Source organism: Sipha flava, unplaced genomic scaffold, assembly GCF_003268045.1.
Source record: "Sipha flava isolate LNK unplaced genomic scaffold, YSA_version1 249_pilon_pilon, whole genome shotgun sequence".
Lineage (NCBI taxonomy): Eukaryota > Metazoa > Arthropoda > Insecta > Hemiptera > Aphididae > Sipha > Sipha flava.
In genome coordinates, this window is record NW_020272898.1 from 1,883,042 (window position 1) to 1,906,718 (window position 23,677).

Consider the following 23,677-nt stretch of genomic DNA (forward strand, 5'->3'; position numbering starts at 1 on the left):
AAAAATTTGAACTCGAAAGTCCGAGGTAGTGGGGGGGGCTGAGCATGTCCCCAATCTCCCCACCTTGAAAGTTCGATAACTCGGAAACGGGTTAAGCACGAACGATGGGAATAAAAGCACAAACAAGCACAAACGAAACTCAAACGACTGTAAAAATTTGAAGTCGAAAGTCCGAGGTGGGGGGGCTAGGGACATGCAGCTCCGAAATACTTATCCACGGACAGATCTTATCATTATTATTAATATTTATCGCTATTTTCAGAACGTACACTATTCAGTAGATCGCGGTATGCTGGGTGTACAAAACCAAAAAGACGTGCAACATTTAGTGCTCGAGTATATTGGCGAGTCGATACGCACTGGGAGCGAATCTCAATGGGATTCTGCCGATGGCCTAGTCCTGCCGGTCATGCCGCCGACGTTGATCGGCAGCTGCAGATTATTGCAAATAAATTACGTACTTAAGGTAACCAATACCGCATGCGATTACCATGAACAGTTATAAGTAGCCCGTAATTCTATGCGCAATATTTTTTTTTGGTAACTCTTTTCATTTCGAGAGCGTGACATCACGTGTTCACAAATGCGTCGGCATATTAGCTCGGGTACTGTACATCAGTGAAGTTCTCAAACCTTTCACAAGTTCACTATTTTTTCTTTCTTTTTCATTACCAGCAAAGCCAATGGCGTAGCTAACATTGGGTGAAGCGGGGTAATGCCCTGGGGCTCCGGAGCATAGGGGGCACCTTGAATATTTCTGAAACTATACTTCCCTAAAATAATTAACTATGTTGATGTTATTTAACTTTCCTAATCGTACGTAGTGGTTCCAATAACAATCAGTATTGAAACAGAATAATAATAATACACACAATATTTGTTTGTTTTTTTATAATAGGTACCTCCTAATAAACGGCATTTTCTTTTTACTCTGCACATCTGTTAATTATCTGGCAACTAATTTTATTTATCATTTCGTAATAAAAAATTATTCACATTAAAAGAAAAAAAAACAATAAAATGCCTTTGAATTTTCATGTAAGGATAATATCAGTTTGTGAGCCATACGGCACCGGGGCCCCTCCCTGTATAACTACGCCACTGAGCAAAGCGTTTCTTTTGAAATTATTATAAAACAATATATTGATATATTTTTTATACTTAGTTCAGGTTGAATAAACTAGTGCTTTACGATATTTTGTATGCATTTTATTTCCTACAAGGGTCCAAAATCTAAGGTTTGTGAACCGCGTATTTTTTTTTATTTTTTTTTTTTATTGATAAATTGTTCTGACTTTCGTCAACAAAACAGTGATAAATATTATTATTTTTGGCAACAATTTAAACGATATCTAACATATAGTTGTGTTACAAATATTTTTTTGTAAAAAAATCATAAATTTTAATGAACGGTTAAAGACAGAAAATAATAATAATAATAATACATATAAAATAAAGGGCTAATCTATAAAATTGTATGGACAACCACGTCGGAGTTTACATATGCTAGAACGACTGTTCAATTTGTAATGTTAAGGGCCGCATACCTCGCATACGTACTGTGAAGATATCATGATGTGTTATCGTCATGTATGTACCTAAGGTACATTGAACCTTACATGCAGTGGCGCAACTAAAGTGAATCTTTGGGGCCCCTAGTTTATCGAGAGCCCCTTAATAATGCAAGTTGTTGCTTGGCGAACAAACAATAAAATTGGATTTTTCCTATATTTTACTATAAACATCTATATATAGCTTAAAATTATATATTTCTTCTATAATTATACTTTAATTGTTATTTTTAACATCTTATGGAGTATATAAAAAAAGTACAAGTTATTGATTTAATAAAATTATAAAATTTTTACCATCATTAAATAATAAATGGAAGCCAAGTATAGTGTTTGAGATTTCCAATTTTATTCCTATTTATAGAAATTCGTTATCACGACTCGACAAGTCATAGCCGATAAGCGGGGGAGTGGTGTCACGAGGATGGGTACTATTAGCAGTAATTAAACTTAGGTTAAGTATTTTGTATATAGTTTTTTTACAAAGAGCTCTTAAAATATTAATACTGATTTTACCTTAAAAGTTTATGATATTTAAAAAAAGTTAGAATTATTTTGGATCTTATGAAATTTTTAACGGTACAATGATTTTGATTATCTTATGGAAGGGAAGGAAGCGGGGATTTTTTAAGACCATTTAAATTTTTATTCCTTTTTATATTTGACTTTAGGGCCCCCTAGTGTCTAGTTGCGTCAGTCCTTAACATGTACTTTTATTCGATTATCTTCGTGAATCCGGATGGTTTGTGATTAAATACGTAAATTTGGTCGCTGGTGACTTTTGTGAAGATTTACGTGGTTTTCATACATTTAACGTCGCATAATGTGATTAAAAGTCATACGTAGAAATCGATTTAATTCAGTATGTATTAAACTTTTACCGATATAATATATCTTACGAAAAACTTTGCAGCACTCTCGTTTATTGGTTTAATACGAAAATATCAGGTATCCCGTCAATATTGGTTGTAGTGAGTCGCGTCAAAATATCAGTAGTAAGTAACCTAATCATGTTTTATGTTAAAATAAAGCGAGCAGTTAAGTCATAAACGTTTCGACAAAATAAAAGAACCTAATTTACTTTTTTTTTTTTTTTTACTTCAATCAACTGAGTCCTTACTCCTTGATGTATGTAATTAAGTGTTAAAATTAAGTCCTTTATGAAATTCATTTAATATTTATTTTATAGTTTGGTTTTTTTTAACTCAGTTAAGTTAATGCACATGAGAATTACATCAACTAAGTTAAAAAATTAAATTAAAAATATCGTTAACTTTACGTGCAGTATTTATGTGCAGGACGACACACTTTGTGTAATACGAAATGTTAAGTGTGTGGTACAAAATTAAAAAGCGTATTATGGTTCTATTCTCTATATTATGGTATTTGTTTTAATTATACATTTTTTTATTAAATTATATTACATATTTTTAAAATTTCAAAATGTATCATCAGCAAAATCTAAAATACCAACTATTTTAACTGTGATAACTCATTATTGGTAACGTTTGAAAGGGAAGTATTACAAAATCCTTAAGTATACAGTACGAAAAAGTATATATTTTAGTCTCTGTTCTGCACCAATAACATTTGCTAAATTTTATTAAAATATTAGATTTTGTATACCCAAATTTTATTTTAATTTTAATTTAATTTTAATTCAAATTTTAATTTTTCTTATTTATAAACGAAAATAATAAGAATTAATAAATTAAATAAACATTAGGTATTTATGGAAACAATAGGGAGGATCCGGATCTCATGGACCCCCTCGTAAATACGCCACTGCTTACTTCTTATTCACCTCTCTATAATCTTTTCCCAAACCGTTATACTATGACTCAACTGCAGTAATGTTATTTAAAAAAAATTATGAACGCTTATGTTATAATATAAATTTTTCATTCACACGAGAATACAATGTGTTGTACATTATAACTAATTTGAATACGGCTGTGCTTGTTACTATTGAATTAGTATTTGAAGAGGATAACGCAGTTAAAATTAATAAAAAATATGCAAGTGGATCCATTTAACGAAGAAAAAAGAACAAAAGCCAATTTCAATGTATTGTTATGTAAAATTAAATCCTAATAAGTATAAAAATAAATTATATTTTATAATTTATATAATATATTATATAATTTATATAATTTATAATTTACCTCGTTATAATTTAATTTTTTTTTTTTTTTTCTTCTTACTTCCTCAATTGTTCTTATTGTTCTTTTTTGTAACAGATTGAATAAAACATTTAATAAAAAAAAAAAAAAAATATTTTATTCAATAAAAAATTACAGAATAAAAATAACTTAAAATATTCTAACATTTACTTATGAAACTGTAGAGAAAAAATATATATCTTCCATTTTAATTATCCGAAAATAAAGAATGTGGTTTTTCAAGCTCGGTTTATCGATTTGCTGACAAATGTAAGATTGACAGATAAATTAATAGGTGTATAATAGTAATGTTTGACAACCAATCGATGCTTTGGAAGTATCGACAGGTCAATTGGTAAACAGGTTGACGCATATTGACACGTGTGTGGAGTAATTAAACCAATGCGACAATCCTGCTATTCTAGAATTAAAATTTAGTCAGTTTGTGCGCATTCAGAGGGTTTCGTCTTTATTAAAGATTACAATTTTTTTTTTTTATTGTGTTTTAATTGTTAAAAATAGCATTCGAGTGGAACAAAAAGTTTCCAATGGAGTTTATAGAAATTTATGAAAAACATCCAGCTCTGTGGAAGATTAAAAGTGATCTTAATAAAAATAGGCACTTAAGAAATGTAGAATTGGATGAATTAATGCAAAAATCCAAAAACAAATATCCAGAAGCTAATCGTGATTAATATAATAATATATAATAATTATCTTCTATGCATTAAAAGAATCCGATAGTGATTAAAAATTATTTTTCTATGGTCGTCATACTTTATACTTATTTCTTAACGATTAGCTATACTTTAAAAATAAATAAACAGCACAAAGAATGTATCACCAAATTTGCAGTCTACGACGAACTGAATATTACCAAATTCCAAACTTGGTTAGTTACCAAACTATAGAAGTTGATATACAAGTCGATAATTTGGTAGTTTCGTGTATAATGAATAGTAGATAGTCAATTCGTTGATCAATTTGTACTTCAACAAATCGACAAAACGATCGGTATGTGTATGGTACGCTTTAGACGTAACAATCCCGTTTAGGTTAGGAACAAAAAACCGTGCATTCGCAAAGAGGATGCCTTGCCAATGCAAAAGTATTGTTTCTGTATCATCAATCATTTTCAATACAATTTATATTTTCGTCTGGTTTGTTGGGGATAAGTTTTCTCAACATAAAGCGACGCACAACTGATGTATGTAATATTATGATACGTACGCTACTATGCGTAATACTACTACTAGCCCGTCTCCCTACAACAGTGACGTTTTGAATTAATTTTTGGTAAGGAGCAAAAATGTATAAAAGGTACCCATATCCCCACACAGATACATATGCACACACACACACACACACACACACACACACACACATACATACACACACACACTGGAGGCTTTGTACAACTCACTAAAATGTAATATTTATTATTTAAAAAATATTAAATCTATTTGAGCAGACATTCGTAATTCGCAAGTACTTAATTTATTTATTTATTACACACCGATGATGTATTCTTATAAGTTACGATATTGAATATAGGTACTTTTATAATTCCTAGGATAGTACCACTAAATTATTAAGGAGCGATTGTTCCAAAATAATACCTTTGCCACGCCACTGCCTTCCAACGATGTAGTGGTCGGGTACTATGACGTGATAATTCTATGAAACACATAATTAATCGTGAAGCTTTAATATTGTACGTGGTTTACCCATGCAGTACCCTGGGGGACTACACACTGTTTACACTATATATTTTTATCTCTTCCGTACTGTTTAATTTGCAGATCAATCGGCTAAATGAATTCAAGGTACACAAAAGAACTGCGTTATACTAAGCAGATTACTATCTTATCTGCACATTAGCACATTATATGATGTTTATAGTTAATTATATCTGAAAATTCTACGACTGTTTTGTATTTATATTAGTGTTCGGCAATCTTTTTGGATCCTTGGGCCACGTTCATAAATTAAAAAAAGGTTCACAGGCCAGACAATACAAAAAATTGATATGATATTCGGGCATATACTAACTGCCTCCCGAAGTCAAAAAGGTTAATAATTTTTATACGATTTCCTCCTGACTATATACGAATATCCTCCCAAAGTACCTAAAATTTGATCGTAAACGAAAAGGGTCTAGTACTAGTTGCCTAATGGGTAGATAATATATGTACAAGTGGTTCCAAACATTTTAAAACTTGATGTATAAAAATAAGTTTGTAATTTCAAAATCGTAATTTATGACTTTTTTTATATTCCATATTTAATACGAATATACCTATACAACTAAATATTAAGAAAATATATTTTTTTGTAATAAGATGTAATCCAAACCAGACTATAAAAAATAATATACGATATCGTAAATTATTGAATATTGTTTAGTTGATTTTTAACAATCGTCCTCATTGTACAATTTTATTTTTATAAATTATTAAAAGATTTAAAATGTTTGAATTAATTTATAGAAAGGATCAAAGTAAAACATGTTTAGTTAATAGGACAAATGTGTTAAAATTATAAAAGATTTTAAATTTAGTTTTTAAAAGAAGATAGCCTTCAACACAGAACGGTTGAACTGCACGACAAAAATGTGTTAAAGCTTTTTTTAAATTAGATAAAAATGACAAAGTATTATTGAACAAAAGTAAGTTGAACTATAATAATCATGAACTATTTCTATTATCTGAACAAGTACTTAATAGACAAGAAATAAGTAACTCAATAAAAAAAAAAACAGTCAATGAAACATTGTTATGTGAAAGGCCTTCAAATTATTATTCAAATTGAATGGTTGAATACCAAAAAGGAAGAAAATAATATTAAAAAAAATTTTAAATTATAAAATATTCTATAATGATTTTTTTTTTCTGTAAATACTCTTAATGACTTTAATTTATTTAAAATGTACAAACAGATTTTAAAAATAATATCTTATATCAATATAATCATATAGAATCTATGGAATTATATACAATTTATGGAACTATAAAATAGCTATGGAATTATATACAATCTATGGAATCATATTGTAACAGTCTCAATTATTACATTAATTAGCCAGCTAATTAATTAATTACCTAGATTTAATTGAAATATTGTTACAATTTTATTTATTTAATACATGTTATTATACACATTAACAAAAATAACAAACATAACACCTTCAGGTGTTTACAAGGTAAAGATGAATTTATTTATCCATTTACAATGACACATTAATTTACGATCAATTCACTGGATATTTAATAACTATACTTGATATGTATATGTGGAGTTGTATCGATAATCTCGTTGTGAATATGTTTTCTTTCCGACGAAAAATTATGTCCGTGTTGTGCAGCTCGGGCGGTGGTGGAAAGTAGGTCCGTGCAGTTTAACTGGTGGTGGAAGGTAGTGAGTCCGTAAAGTGAAACTCGGTCGGTGGCAGGTTCGTGTGGTGCAACTCGGCTAATGGTTTTGGGGTACCTACTCCTTACATATGCTAATAAACTCCGTCCAAATCATTAGCTTATCAATAACAAATTGCCGATTGGTCGCCGAATGATTTGAACAGTGCCGTACTAGTCACAGTAAAGAGCGGTACTGCCAAAAAAGGTTGATTTTCGATGTGTTCCTGGTGCCCTTTTATGCTCACTTCGAAGTATGATAGTCGGGTGCTGGAGAACTAATATCTCACTTACTTTATATTATTTTACGTCTTGTTCTGATGATATTCATATGTATCGATACATATGAACATTTTTTAAATTCGTGTTTTAATAATATTTGTAAATTTTATATGTTAACCGTTAATAATTATGAATAATCTGACTTAGAACTGACTATCTGAATACCAAGGTCTTTGGTGTTGTTATATTGGCCCCTTATTCAATTAGTGTGTTTAACATTCCGCCATGCTGCGCGTTGTGAGTCTTCGCAGGATGTACGAGCATACCATACTCGTTACAATATACAATCAATGGATTATATAATATCTATGGAATTAATGTCTGCAAAATAATGGTCATCGAAAATATGACGTAGATTTTTATCATCCTGCTAAAATAATATTAAAAAGTTTGCATTGTCTCTCACTAGATTTTTTGGCATTTTCGAGTACATTTGTGCTAAATAAAATATAGAATTAGAACCAAAATGTCTTCTCATACTACGAGTAGGTGTCTGTCTATCGCAAATTACGTCATCAAATATAAAAATTGAATTTTTTTTAATTAAATTTGGTTTTATGACTATCAGCATTTGAAACGTATATAAATGAACACATTTAATACGAGTACTATCTACAATGTTTTATAATAACCTATATTTCTCCTGGTTTGGTGTTTTAGAGTATAAATAAATGTTTTCAAATCTTAACTCATTTCTGTGAGAAACAAAATTGAAAATAACATTTGTCTTCCCAGATCCTGAAGGTCCTACAAATATTCCACGTATACTATCCGGTAATAACAGGTCATGTCTTGACGGCTTTTTAATAATTTGTACATCTACATTTTCAATGTTAAATTTATTTTTTTGCTCAATTAATCTCATTTTTTCCTCCCACATATAAATATCTTATAGTTTTAAAATATAAACCAGTTCAGTATAATGCGTTCAACTCACAAAGTTTAGTGTGCTAAAACTGGTAAAGGCTTTTTAAATTCTGTTATAAATAGACTTCCATTCGAAGCTTATATGCCTGGATATAGTTATTGTGGACCTGGTACCAAGTTAAAGGAGAGATTAGCTAGAGGAGATATGGGAATCAATCTGTTAGACTCTGCTTGACGAACACAAGACATTGCTTATGAAAACTGTAATATCTTAGATATTAGACATAAAGCTGATAAATTATTGAAAGAACAGGCTTGGCAAAGAGTTAAGGTTACTGATATTTCTATAAAATAAATACAGTGTTGTTAACGCTATGAAAGCTAAGAGAAAAGTTGGTATGGGTTACAAACGTAAATGTAATGATTAAGAAACGGATTTATATGTAATAAAAATACAGAAATATGTACATATGTATGTAAGTATAATTTCTAAAATATGTGCTAAAAATATCCAAGTATGTGAGAAAAAAATTTAATTTAAAAAAAAATAATAATATAATTATTAAATTATCAAAATGATTTTTTGCATTGAATTATTACAATATCTTTTAAATTATCAAATATTAAACGTCGCCTATTAGATCTAAAACGATTTTTAAAACGACTAAATGATCGTTTCACATTAACCTACATCGGTCGATTAAAACATATTGAAGCGCATAATATCAGAAGGCGATAATTCCAAATTTTTAGAAGGGTGTCTGCCACTCATTATGTCATTGATTGATTTAAAATCAATATAGCCTGGAATTTTTTTCTGTAACAGTCAGGGGCGAATAGGCATAATCTGACCGGCCCGGGAAAAATAGAATACAGCGACCCGCATGATTATATCCAAGTTCCAACTAAACAATTACCTCAATTTTGAAAGAACCGACACGACAATCACCACCTATTTTTTTTTGATGTTCTTAAATAATATTTAAAATTATAATATATATTATACTATCCAATTTTACACATATTTTGCTCTCTTCTAACAACCCTACGATAAAATATAAAAATATAAACGTAAACAATGTTATAAGTATTTTTTTTTACCATTATATTACCATATTTTTGTTTTATTGACTAATTATAAGTACAATCACCTGTTTTTTTATTGATTTATTATTATAAAATTATCAAATTTTTTCTTGCATTTTTAATATAATTGTGTACTTATTATTTATATAAATATATAATAACTATAATTGTATAAAATTGTATATAATTGTAATATATCATTATTATTAAGTATAAGAACCACTACTTAATTCTATACGAAAAGCAACTTAATATGAACTACCTAGTCATCTACTATAGTAACTATAGTTATACACTATAGTGTATAATAATCTTTTTATTTACCATAAGGATTGGAAGAATTCATATATTTTGGGAAGCAACTAGTATGCTCACATTCAATGAAATTTTATAATTTTGGAATTTAATGCGGATCACCGGTTGCCGACCACTGCTTTATAAAATATTGTATGTCATAATCAAAATGTACATATGAATGTACAACGTTTGTAAACGTCAAACTGTCAAACGTTTGTAAAAATTATAACAACTAATTAATATTAAATCTGTAACAGATATATACATATATACATAATTTTAAATGAAACATAGTTGTGTTGAAATAGAAACAATGATAAACCAAAGACAATAATTTATATATTTTACATACAATGGTATGTTTAAATATTTTATTGTAAATTCTGATCTCGTTAGCCCTACGCAAATTTGTTCAGTCTGATTATGTTCTCGAATAAATGAATAAAGAAAACGTTCACTCGAAATTAATCAACCCGACTATCATGCGTGTTATGTATAGTAAATATACAATCAGTAGACAAAAACATCGAAAAAATTTAAGACGTTTGATATCAACCTTGTAGTTCAATATCGAAAAAATCGGTGGTCTCGTTGATGATTATCGGTGAAGGGGAGCGAGTTTAATTCCCAAACGATTTGAGTTAAAGAATTTAATACTACTGCACATAGTCCATAACACTATAGATGATTTGCGTTATTTTTTCTTTTGATATAGTTTATAATTTCCAAGACTTCAAACTCACTTGAAAACCTACTTGAATTTAGTTTCGTTTAAAAAAAATTATAAGATTGCAATCGAAAAAAAACCTATTGGGTCATTGTATAGAATAAAAAAAAACTTTCTATTCTTATTTTAAAACGGAAACTTTTCTCGATTTCACATATGGAACTGCCTTTAACCATCTGTAATATACGATTATTTACAATTCATTTCTATACAATAATCATGTTTTAGGTTTGCGTGGACTTGGGCAAAGGAGACGAAGACCTCAATATAACATTCCCTATAACAATAGCCACGGTGCCGTTCAGGATACCAAACTGCAATAAAACTCCACAGATTTTCTACAGTAAGTATGCGAGAAATGTACATTTTTTTATCATACATACATTATTATATTAATATATATTGCAATAGTTGTAATAATCTATGCAATGAATTGATCAACAAGACACGTCTATTAAAGGTTTTCTTTCACGGTGGCCCGGAATGGGTATGCTTTTTTATTCCTACACTTATAAAACCATAACACTTTTTAAAATAAAAAATCATCGGACACATTTTCGTTTTGTAATGATTATACAACGGCAATTTATGTGCTGTTTATTTAGTTTTAAAATACATTATCCCTAGTAAACTACACATACAACCCCAAAAGTTCTAACCGATTAAAATCTTCAACAGAAACAACATTGCGGAACGGACAAAGTATAGCTAAGGAGTGGATCCAGGGGGGCAAAGGGGTATTTGCCACCTCCAAGGCCCAAAGTCTGTTGTTACTGCTAGATATTCATTTTCCATTCTCCAACAGTTTTATTAATTTCTATGGTATACACGCGTTTGTTGTGTAAAATGTAAACATTATAAAATACATGTTCACAAAGATGTAAATAATATAATACAGTTAGTGATAGACCGCTTCGCAAATAAGACGAAGCGGAGTTTAGAATTTGTTGTTTAAACTTTAAACTTTAAATTATTTAATAAATATTGGTTTTTGCTAAATGGTGTTTATTTAAAAATTTAAACCAGGTCTCATATATATATATAAATTTTATTTTATAGTAAAAAAAACTTGTAGTAACGAATAATTGTCCTTATAATTTTTTATTAAATATTTTTAAAACTTACATATTATCTTAAAATAATATCTCCTCCTTACCCTACATATTGGCCCTCACATGCCAATAGACGTCCCGACGTTCTAGACTTTTTTATCACTACGCTCCCTAGCCATATAAAGTATATTATTACCAATTCCTCAGACCTCTCTTCTGACCATACACCAATATTACTCACTCTAAACGATACTTCAACTGCTACAAAAAACCGCTCAACTATCACTCCGGGAAAAACAAACTGGAAAAAATTGAGTCAAACTATAGAAAATGCCATCACTCTCAACATCTCCTCAAAGAACACATCTGATATAGATACTGCAGTTCACTGTTTCACAAATATCATTCAAGATGCTGCACTCGATGCTTCTAAAAACAACTCTTCCTCCACTCACACAACCAATGTTTTACCCTCACACATAATACAACTCATTACAGAAAAGCGTCGAGCCCGCCGTATATGGCAAAGAACACACTTGCCGAGTGATAAAAAGAATTTCAACACTCTCAACAACTCTTTAAAAAATATTCTTCGAAAATACAATTCTGACAAATTTCACAACTACTTGGAATCTCTCTCTAATACAGACAACTCTCTTTGGAAAGCCACTAAAAACATCCTAAAGGAAAAAAGTAAAATACCTCCCCTACGGTACCCCGACAACTCCCTAGCCTCGTCAAATCTTGACAAAGCAAACTTATTTGCATCAGATCTTGAAAATAGATTCTCACCACACCCAAACTTTCTCACTAGAAGCCACTGCTCTAATATTGAAGCATCAATCCTAAACACTCTCCCAATGTGTCTCCCTACAAAACATACCTCCCCTTCTGAAGTCCTAAATATCATTAAAAACTTAAAAAATAATAAATCCCCAGGCCACGACCTGATAACCAATACTATTGCTAAATACCTGCCTAAGAAAGCAATCTTACTTCTCACTTATATTTACAATAGCATTCTTCGTCTATCCTATATCCCTCCCATCTGGAAACACTCAGTTATCATCCTAATCTACAAGCCAGGAAAACCTCCTGACCAACCCTCCTCATATAGGCCTATTAGCTTACTTCCTACCTTCTCAAAAATTTTAGAAAAAATCATATTAAAAAGAATTTATCCGATACTTAACGATAAACAAATTATTCCAAACGCTCAATTCGGCTTTAGGAGTAAGCACTCCTCTCTTCACCAACTACACAGACTAGTCGACACTATTGCCTCATCTCTTGAAAAAAAAAAATTTTGTTCTGGGATTTTTCTTGATGTTGCTCAGGCGTTTGATCGGGTCCGGCACGAAGGACTACTGTTCAAATTATTATTTTTACCCACTCCGTTATTCCTCTTACTCAAATCCTTCCTATCAAACCGTACTTTTTCAGTAAGATGTGAAGACGAAACTTCTGGCCCACATCCTATAAAAGCAGGCGTCCCTCAAGGCAGTATTCTTTCCCCGACTCTCTATAATATATATACAGCAGATCTACCACAGTCTATCAACACTACTCTAGCTACCTTCGCCGATGACACAGCCATAATATCAACCAACTCCGAAATAGCCACCACTACAAACAATCTTCAAGATCACCTAACCCAACTACAAGATTGGTTCAGCTTATGGAAAATTAAAGTTAATGAAAATAAATCCACTCACATCACTTTTACCCTCAGGCCTACAACAATTCCTCCAGTCTACATAAATAACCAAACAATTCCCATTGTCAATTCAGTTAAATACCTAGGACTCCTTCTCGACAAAAGACTAACTTGGGCTAATCACGTCAAAGCTAAAAGAACTTCCCTTAACCTCAGGCTTCACAAATTAAGACCACTTCTTCGATCCAAAATCTCTTTAAATAACAAAACACTAATATATAAACAAATATTACGTCCAGCAATGACTTACGGAATACAACTGTGGGGTATCACTAAAAATTCAAACCTAATCAAATTCCAAGCATTCCAATCAATATCTCTGCGTGTCCTCTCTAATGCTCCTTGGTACATCAGCAACCGCACCCTACATCATGATCTTAACATATCATCAATATCCACTCTTGCCTCTTATCATTATAACAAATTTCATAAAAATATCTTTAACCATCCAAACCCACTCATATCTAAACTCTCTTCTTGCACAATACCTGATTTGCCCCCTCGTCGCCTCAAACGCAAATGGCCGCGTGATTTATTAAATAATGTCTAGTGCTATTATTATAAAGTTACCTCCCCACTAAGTTTAAATTGGAAGTAGTGTCACTGGACACTCCCTTCCCTCAAGATTTTCATGTCCTGTAATATTCATCTCATCATATTTACTTATTATATAAATTATTTATAGATTGTAAATTTTTCTTAAATAATAAAAAAAAAAAAATAATAATTTTAATAAATAGGTAAAAAAAAAAAAAACTTACATATTTGTATCAAAATTGGTCTAATATGCACTTAAAAATGAAAAAAGTTAAATATGCAAAATATGCAACTAAAAATTGTAAATAATCCTGTATGACTATAAAACAAATGTCTATATAACTTAGCTATGTTTTGAATGATTATTGAAAAACATGCTAACTCCAAGAAGTTACTAGCCTTAGATTAATATTGAACTAAACTAATGCTGTAAATTTTTTTCCACTTTTGTCCACTACCCCCCCCACCAAAAAAAAAAAAAAAAAATAATCACTGGTATAGCCTCACTACTTATTTTATTAAATGCATACTGGTAATATCATTCTAAGTATATATCATTATTATCCGACTGCTCCTTCAAAGGGGTTATCACGTGAAAAAATAGGGAATTATATGTATGTTGCATTGTTGAATATACGTAACAAATATCGATGAAAATACAAGTCGAATCATTCATAAAATGAAATTGTGACCTTATACAAACAACACAATTCTAATCAGAAAAATACAAATTTTCCACTCACCCTTTAATACAAGTTTAATTTTAATTATTGTGCTTGAATAATAATAATATTCTAATAATAATTAATTCATAGCATAATAATACACCTTGTCATATGACTTGAACTGTTTCGAGTTCTTAAAGATAAAATAATTTATTCAATCGATTTGAGAAACAAAATGAAAATAAAACACCCATAATATACATTTAAGTAATATTTAATTGTCACTACTTAAAAGTCTGAGAATTAATAATCATATAGTTACCGAAGTTTTTCTTACAAGATAAATAAAAAAAAAAAAATGTGAAAAGCGGTACTGGGATGAGTGGGATGGGATTCATTTTGCTATATTAGTCTTATAATCTTAAAATTAATGTACCATTGCTCACGTAAATGTATTCTATGTGAAAGAAGTAGGATCAGTGGCGTATTTTAGGGAGGGACGAAGGGGGCAGTCCCCTCTGAATCCGTATTTAAGGAATCAATTATATATGAGAAGCACATTTCAAATTGTTTTTAATGTATATCGTTTTATAACGAAATTGAATTAGTTAACAATTTTGATTTCCTACAAAAATGTTTGTCATAAAATACGAATGAATGATAAGAAAAATTACAGAAAAACCTATTGAAATATAATAATTGAAGGTGAACGGACGCGTATGATGATGTATGTATTATATTTTATCAGTATCAGTACCAATGATCAGTGGTAACATCACGGTCAATGTTAAATTTAATGAATTGGACTTTTTGTCGGGTCCATACTCAGTGAAAAATCAAATAAAAGACAAGCGTAACTTTCAAAACACAGAAAGATGTTTAAAAAGAACTACACAAAAATCGATTGTAAATGGATCCGGCATTAAGTTAAAAAAAAAAAACCACAAATATTAAGGATTCATTTGATTTAAATATTACCAAAAATTTTACTTGTAAATTTTGAGCCTGAATTAAAGAAAACATTTGAGTTCCCGCCCTAGAAGTAAGTCTAAATACGCGACTGAATCGGATGAACGATTGATATAGTAAAAGAACCAAACTGATATAAATTATATAGAATAACAACTGAATAACTAATGGAAATCCGTTGAAACATTCAATTTCGTCAGCATTTCATATTGTTACACTTATAGAACTTTTTATGACTTTAATTCATTTTTGGCTACACAGAAAATGTTAAGAAGAAAAATGTTGTGTTCATTTTCAAACCATTTCTCATGAATTTTATTGTAATTTTGTCCATTTTTCTCAATTATTCAGAAAATGTTTGAAAAATTTAAAAAATTACCTCCATAATCACTCAGTTAAACCCATTTACCATCTTAAACTTTTTATTTGGTGATGATCGGAGCAATCCTTCTGATCAAAATCGTAAAAAAAGAATTACAGACACTAAAACTAAAAAATTTAAACACACGTCATAGTAAAACTAATACATTCTTGTCTCATTCAGAATCTAAAGCAAATAAATACAATTATAAATTAAAATAATCATAAAAATAAACCAAATGATAAGACTTTATTTTGCATGGTGATACAATTTGTTATATGTTGTATGTAAGCAAATTGAACATTGTTTTTCAAAATAAAAACAACCTTTTATCGCGTAAAATGCGGATAGACTCGATTAATATAAAAAGTCACTCTAGGTGTATAATATCCGTTTTGTATCCGTTTCATAAAATAAATGATTTCGTCGTGTATATAGAAGCGACTTCAAATTATGTATTAGTGTCATTTGACTGAGGGTTCGTAAATGAAATCGGAATCAAATTATAATATTATCAAGTTAATTCAATACATTGTGTTATACACGTGCTTGCGTTTACAAATAAACGATTTATTTTTTCATTATAATTTATTGTAAAATCTAAGAAATTTACGCAATTGTGTACAGTTTTTAATTTTCCTCTGATTAAATGTTGTTGCAGATATTTTTAGTTTTTTTATAGATATTTTATAGAAAAAAATTGCCCAAATACTTTTCGTCGTTTTCCCTATACAAAACCGCTTTCTGTTTTCACCCTCAATTGGTAAATATAATACATTAAAACCTTTTTATAACGGGCCCCCATAAGACTGAAATATCGTAATAACGTATCAATAAAGACCAAAACACTATGCACCGAAAAAAAAATACTGGTGATTATGAAATATTATTATATAAATGCAATACAGTAAGACTTCTTTATAACGGGCTCCCATGTATGACAGAAGATACTGAATGTACTCGTGATACTGAATAATTGAAATAATTAACAAAAGATACTTGAGTATACATTGCCCTTAATAATCAAAAAATAAACAAATATTATAAATTATATTTCTAAACTATAAATGTACAATAGCTGTTGTATGATGAAATAAAGATCTATTATGTAACCAACTAAAATATGTTTGTTTTTAAATTATTTACTTTGATACTTACTTCTAACTTCGAATTTTTTTTTAAATATATTTTTTTATCTTCTCATTTACAGAGGAAACTTTTTTATGACGGAAAAATCAGTCGGTCTCGAGCGATTCCGTTGTAAAGAAGTTTTACAGTAGTACTTGAAACGATACTGTTTATAATGCATGTCGTTTTAATAATATTTTTCTGAACATAGGTGTGGCATGCGACCACGTGGAGGGCGGGAGATACATCGGACCGGAGTTCTTGCTTGGAGGTCACGTTTACGACGGGTCGCAGACCGAACAAATCGTCCTGTACCGGCCCGTGTACGTGAGCGTACGCCAACCGAACTGCTCAACGACTGGGACCGCATGAAAAACACACACACACACACACACACACACACACACACATAAACACACTTGACTTGACATACGTTCTGTTCATTCTTTCGTCCCCGCAACGGTTCCGTTTTAAGTTTGTGTAGGTGCAAACAATACACGTTCGAATCCCGATAACTCTTGGATCTGAGAATAGTGAAAAGAGGTCCACGACCGTCGTCGAAACGGTCGATGTTAACAACGGAATATTATAATATAATATGGATTCGAAATGACCGACGGCGCGTTCGTCCACTTGCAGGCCACAGGGTTTCTCTTATCCCCGGCGAATTTTTATACCGTTCGGATAAAAATGCGGATCCTCGAGAATCTTTACGAGTCCTTAAAAAATTATTTTCCCTTTTGTTCGAATGAACGCGCATTCGCGTTCGTGCCACTTAAGCGAAAACTACATGCTACTCGATGCCCTTTGAGCTGAAAAAGTGTCTTAAATGTGCGCCCGTGGATAAAAACTTAAAACAACATAGTGTTATCCGAGAATTTCCAGCTATCACGACATTGTATAGTGTATACATATGTATTGTATATATTAACTTTTGGTTAAGTTTGAATACAATTACGATATTGAATAGTGTCGTTCGAATATGATTAACTTCTATACTATGTATAGGTAATATCTAATAGGTATACACACGCGTACACAGAGTGCGCTATACAATGAGTATACTAATTTCAATACCTCGTGTGCATTAATACCGTGGTACTTAGATTATGTGCTTTTTTTTATCATTTTTATTAATTTCATAAAAAATAAATCAAAACAATAGTTATAACGAAACATACTAAGAAAATTTCAATAAATCTATTTATTATCATGCAAAACGTTGCAATTAGTAATTCATATTGGGACGATATACTGCACAATGTATGTCGTGTAATTTCTTATTTAACGTAACTATTCTTAATGTACCTAACAATATATGTATACAATTTGTGTTCTATATTATTTGTAATACATTTTTACTATACATGTATAAATAATTATTTTATATTTTTTCTTCTTGATCCTAACTCATTTTTCAAAAAAATGTCACTTATCAAACTTGTGCGCTACGCCATCGATATGTAAATTATAATAAAATATTATATTTTAAACTGAAGTATATAAATTAATATTCAAAATATATTAATATTTTATGAGCTAAGCAACAATTATTCTTGATTTATCATTATTATTATTATTATTATTATTATTTAATTTTTTTTTTTTTTGATACTGGTAAATTAAACTATTATATCATAACGGTTACTCTAACAAAACTCTGATAAAATACAATTTTTCAGGAAATTAAATTTTATACAATATTTATAAAAGATACTTTATCGTAAATAATTACGGTTATAAAACCATTTATAAATATACTCAAATGAAAGGAAAAAAATTTTGATAAAAAAATTATTTTTTTTTTTATTCAAATTTTTTCTAGAAAATAATAAAAATATGAAAATTTTTGTTATATACTTTTTTGTACTTTTTTAAATAAGTTTCAATACATTTTTATGCTTATTCCTATATTTTTTGAATAAAACTAAAAAAACTCTAAAACCACCCTAAATTGCCTTATTTCAACCCTGATTCGGGGTTGATTCACATCTTCCAAATTTCATCAAAATTACTTTCTCGTGTAACTTAACAAATTTATGGGATACGGAATAATATGTATTAAAAAAAAATGTCACTCATATAAATAACGACCACCCTTATATATATATATATATATATATATATATATATATCCTCAAATCACCAATATGAAAAAAATTTAAAAAATTATAAATTAAAAACTGATCAATTTAAGACTAATAATAGTATAAACAAATTATTTGTATCAAATTTAACATGGAATTAATTAATACTTAATTTAATTACTTCCTTGATGCTGAACATTATTAAAGGTTAGCTTAGCAAGTTCTTCAATATTTAGATGTATAATCATTAAAAGTGCACATCGCATATCGCATATAGAGCATAAGCTTCAAGGTGATTTCTATACTTTCTTTTAATAACAATTAGAGCAGAAAATCCGGATTCACATAAATACGTGATTGGGAATGGTAGTAATGTTTTTCAGATTCTCTTGTTAAAATAGGTTTATCTTTTAACTGTGCCCAAAATTGAGTTAGGCACTTTTGAAAACAATTTTCTTTTAAAACTCAATTAGCCTGAAGGTCGTAAAGTTCTTCTTGGAATCCGCAAATATCTAAATATCTTTACCAACTTCGTGAACGGAAATTTCAAATGGATTTCTCACCCAACTGTATTTAATGAGCTCTATATTTTCTGGTATATATTAATCGAGTTCTAACTGTAATATGTTCAAGTATTCTTGAAGCAATAATTTTAAGTCATCTAATGTAACTTTTGTTGAATCTTCAAGAACTTCACTTAGAAGAAGAAATGAGGCAATTTTTCTTTATGACAGTTTTTCGCACCAAAGTGCGGACTTTTATTTGTATGAAGATATTTTTCTCCAATATCAACCATAGTCTTATTTTTTCTTTGCATTTCAATATTCAACTATACTATAATTATAACCGTCCAAAAATATCACTTAAAAGAGCCAATTTGGCAACCCACGACTAGTCATTGAATTTATCAGCCAATGTATGGTTTTTTTTCGTTAGAAAAAAATATATTTCTAAATGCAAAGACTTAACATGGGTAAGAATTTTTCCACGAGAAAACTAACGAACATTCAAATGATAAAGTAAATTTACAAACTGTGATCGCATTTCATCACACATGGCATGGAATATTCTTGAGTTTAATGCTTTTGCTTTTATAAAATTGATTATTTGAATTACATCTTGAAGCATTGAAAAAAGTTCTGGCTGAATTGCTCTGGTAGCCAAATTTTTTCTGTGTAAGAAACAATGAATAATTACAACATTGGAATTAACTTCCTTCACTCGTTTACAAAATCCTATTCGATATCCAAACATTGCCGGTGCACCGTCAGAACAAATTCTAACGCAATTACTCCACGCTAAATTATTTTTCCGAAAAAATCCATCAACATTTTTAAAAATATCTAAGCCAGTTGTCGCTGTTAGAAGAGGATCACAAAATAAAAATTCTTTGCTAAAATCGTCAATACTTCGATAACTTATAAATACCATCAATTCTGCGTTATTTTGTGTATCAATTGATTCATCAATTTTTATTGAAAAGTTGCTGCTATCACTTAATATATTAGCTGTTTTAAAATATTTTCAGACATAAGGTTTATTTTTCGTTTAACAGTGTTATCCAAAAGCGGGATTAATTCTAATTTGTTAGCAATCTCATCTCCGCGGACAGTTCTAACTATTGAAATAGCTGCTGGTTTAATGAGTTTTTAATCATTTTTCTATCACTATGTGTTCAATGTTGGAAAACTAGGATCTATTAGTTTTATAATACCATGTTTGATATCTTCTGAGATTGTATTTCTTTATTATGCTAACAGAAGTAATTCAAAAGTTTCAAATAGAAAAAAGTAAAAGAAACTCTTTAATAAAGTTTAAGGTACAGCATTAATCATAATTTGAACAAAAAAAGTAGAAATATAATTTATTAAACAATAAACGTAAAATTTTAAAGAAAAACTATAGTGAGGATAACAATAAATAATAGTGATAGTAGTTGGTAAATAGATAAGAAAATCACGAAAATCCACTAATAAAAAGTCTGTAATAATAACATTCCTTTATTTCATGGAAATCCTTGTCGCAGGCTAGAGCCGGTGTTAGGGGTAGGAATTGAGGGTGCAAAAACCCAACCTATGATTGATTTATTTATACGGCCGGCAATCATTAACAAATTAAGTTAAGTATTGTAGAATTCTGTTTTAGAAAGGAGTCGGCAAATTTGTATATTTATGAAGTTCCCCCATCAATATTTGCTAACACTTGCCTTGTCGCAAGCTTAAATAAAAATAGCGTAGAGATCTTCTCTCTTATTTAATTATATTTGCTAAATTCCAAGATAAGTATCACTAATAGATAGCTTTTTAATCACACAACCTAAAACTTGTTATAGTTTCTACCTCATATATACTGATTTTCCTTAATTGTAAAATAAATATTTAATAATAAAATAATAAAAAAATATTTTGGCAGAAAATGACAATTGGTTAGTGTAACTAATCATGTATTTTTCCGCTAAATGGTATATTTTTATAGACTAGTTATAAAAACATTTTTTCTTAAAATTCACAAAACCACGAGATTTCAATAAATTGGCAATAAAATAGGTGACGCTTTGATTCAAGTCCATATAAATCGAAAATACTCGTATATATAATTATTAAATATATACCTATATATATATATATATATTTTTTTTTTTTCATTATACGTATCCATAGAAACGTATTATTTCACAATATATTGATACATTAATTTTTGTTCATTCTTATAAAAGTGATCGTTCTAACAATAATTCAAATTATTTTTCAAATAATTCAAATTCAACTATTATAATCATCAACGTGTATTATAGATTTCATATAATTATATTATAAAAGAGTGTCAAGCTAAAGTTGAAGTATTCAATAACTATCAGATTTAAAATAATTAGTAATGGACATTTTATCGATAGAACGTCTTACCTTAAATGGATCACAACAAATTGAAAACAATCTCGGTGATAAACCGAAAAATACAAACATAAGACCTGGAAAATCTAAGAAAATAAAAACTAAGTATATTAAGTTATATGAACTAACTCAGACAATTTCCCCGGTTGACAAGCCTAAGAGTAAGTTTATTTTATAGATGATATATAAGTCCAAAGTCATATATATATATTACATAAAACCCATAAAACTACAAATATTTATCGAATTTCAGAACAGCGTATCGTTAAACTTAGGAAATCTTTAGAGAAAACTCAATTACAGAAGCAGAAGTCTATTGCTTCTGACCAGGACATGGCTAGAGAATTTGAATATAGGGATAAAACGTCAAAACATTACAGGAAAAAAATGTTAAGAATATCTTCAAGTATAGTCGATAACTTTTTGAAAAAATATGTTGAAGAGCAAAAGCTTTTGATAAAACAGAAATAGCTAATAATATGAAATGTTTGAAAAAAGAAATAGTTACTATTATAGTACAGAACTCTTCGGTGAAGTTAATCACCACTGTTGATTTTTATTTTGATAAAATGCAGTGAACAATTGACTATTAGTCAATAAGGCACAGTTAATATTATTATGTTAAAAACATTTTAAGTTTAATAAATTTTTCATATTTAATTAATTAAATGTACAAAATATTTCATTATTAAGCCACCATGTAAATGATAAAATATATTTTTACATTCGATGAATGTCCAATGATGTACCAAAATGTAAATTAATATTACATTAAGCGTGATATTTTCGATCAAATGTTGACGAATACGAGCATTATTGTATGGTTATATACTATTAGAATCAAATTTCTTAGTAAGATAGGTTTAACTTTAATCAAAAATTTCAAGTGCCTATAAACAGTGCAAAGTTCATTAAAATATTTAAAAAATCATAAAATGAGTGGGTACGATCAATATTTTTAAAACAACAATTGAATAATTAAAATTTTACAGTCAAAATTTATTAAAATACCAATATTGTCAAAATTAAATTTTCTAAAGCTTAAAAAATATTACACGTACGGCATATCTGTACATTTTAAATGATTTATTTAATTCAATTATTGAATGAAAACGCCCGGTATCCCGGTGGACAAGTACAGGCGTGTGTTGAGTTTAATAAATTGCTCAGTAGCAGTAAATTGAACGAATATTTAAATGAATAAAAAAAAAAATCCAAGTTCTGAAAAGAAACATAAAAATAATTTTAATTAAAATTTGAATATTTTGAAATAAAATTAGAGTGATTAATTTAAATTGAATTATACATTGTATTTTATAATTATGAACGGGATTTATAAAGAGTTTATTATTATTAGATAATTTTAATTACCTATATGATTATATGATATATATAATTAATGATATGATTGTTTTTTATGTTGTGTTAAATATTTTTGGTTTTTTGGCTCCTAAAAAGTGATTTGATTTTTACTGTTTGTATTCAGGCGCAGATCCAAGTGGAGGGTCATAGGGGTCATGACCTCCCCAGAAAATCATCAAGATTAGATCCTTTGTGTTTATTTGAAAATTAAAATATGCATAAAATGCATTTTTAATTTTTTTTCAATTAGATTTTTTCTTGCAATAACAATGGTATACAACATATTATATTTATATACATTTAAGCTACTTGTTTAAATCACTTGTTCGTAAAATCATAATTTCCATCCAATTTCTAAAAATATTAATAGTGATTATAATTTCACTGATAGACTGTAATATTGTTGGCGAATAAATATAAATATAATAGTAAATCTGTGGAAATTTTGAGTGTTCGACCTTCGACAAATAGATAACTTATCTTAGATAAGATTACTATCAATTCGT

The 23,677-nt window shown here is 29.2% G+C and overlaps 1 protein-coding gene across 5 annotated transcripts in view; it reads left to right on the plus strand.

Moving 5' to 3' along the window:
- Positions 1–18,147, plus strand: part of LOC112684345 (arrestin domain-containing protein 3-like) — a 162,113-nt gene extending 143,966 nt beyond the window's left edge. For all 5 annotated transcript variants that reach the window (XM_025555817.1, XM_025555815.1, XM_025555819.1 and 2 more), the window contains 3 exons: positions 263–466; positions 10,631–10,745; positions 17,043–18,147. In XM_025555817.1, coding sequence (XP_025411602.1) covers positions 263–466; positions 10,631–10,745; positions 17,043–17,203 — 480 coding nt within the window. In that variant the 3' untranslated portion in view covers positions 17,204–18,147. The remainder of the gene's footprint in view (positions 1–262; positions 467–10,630; positions 10,746–17,042) is intronic.
- Positions 18,148–23,677: the final 5,530 nt, after the last annotated feature.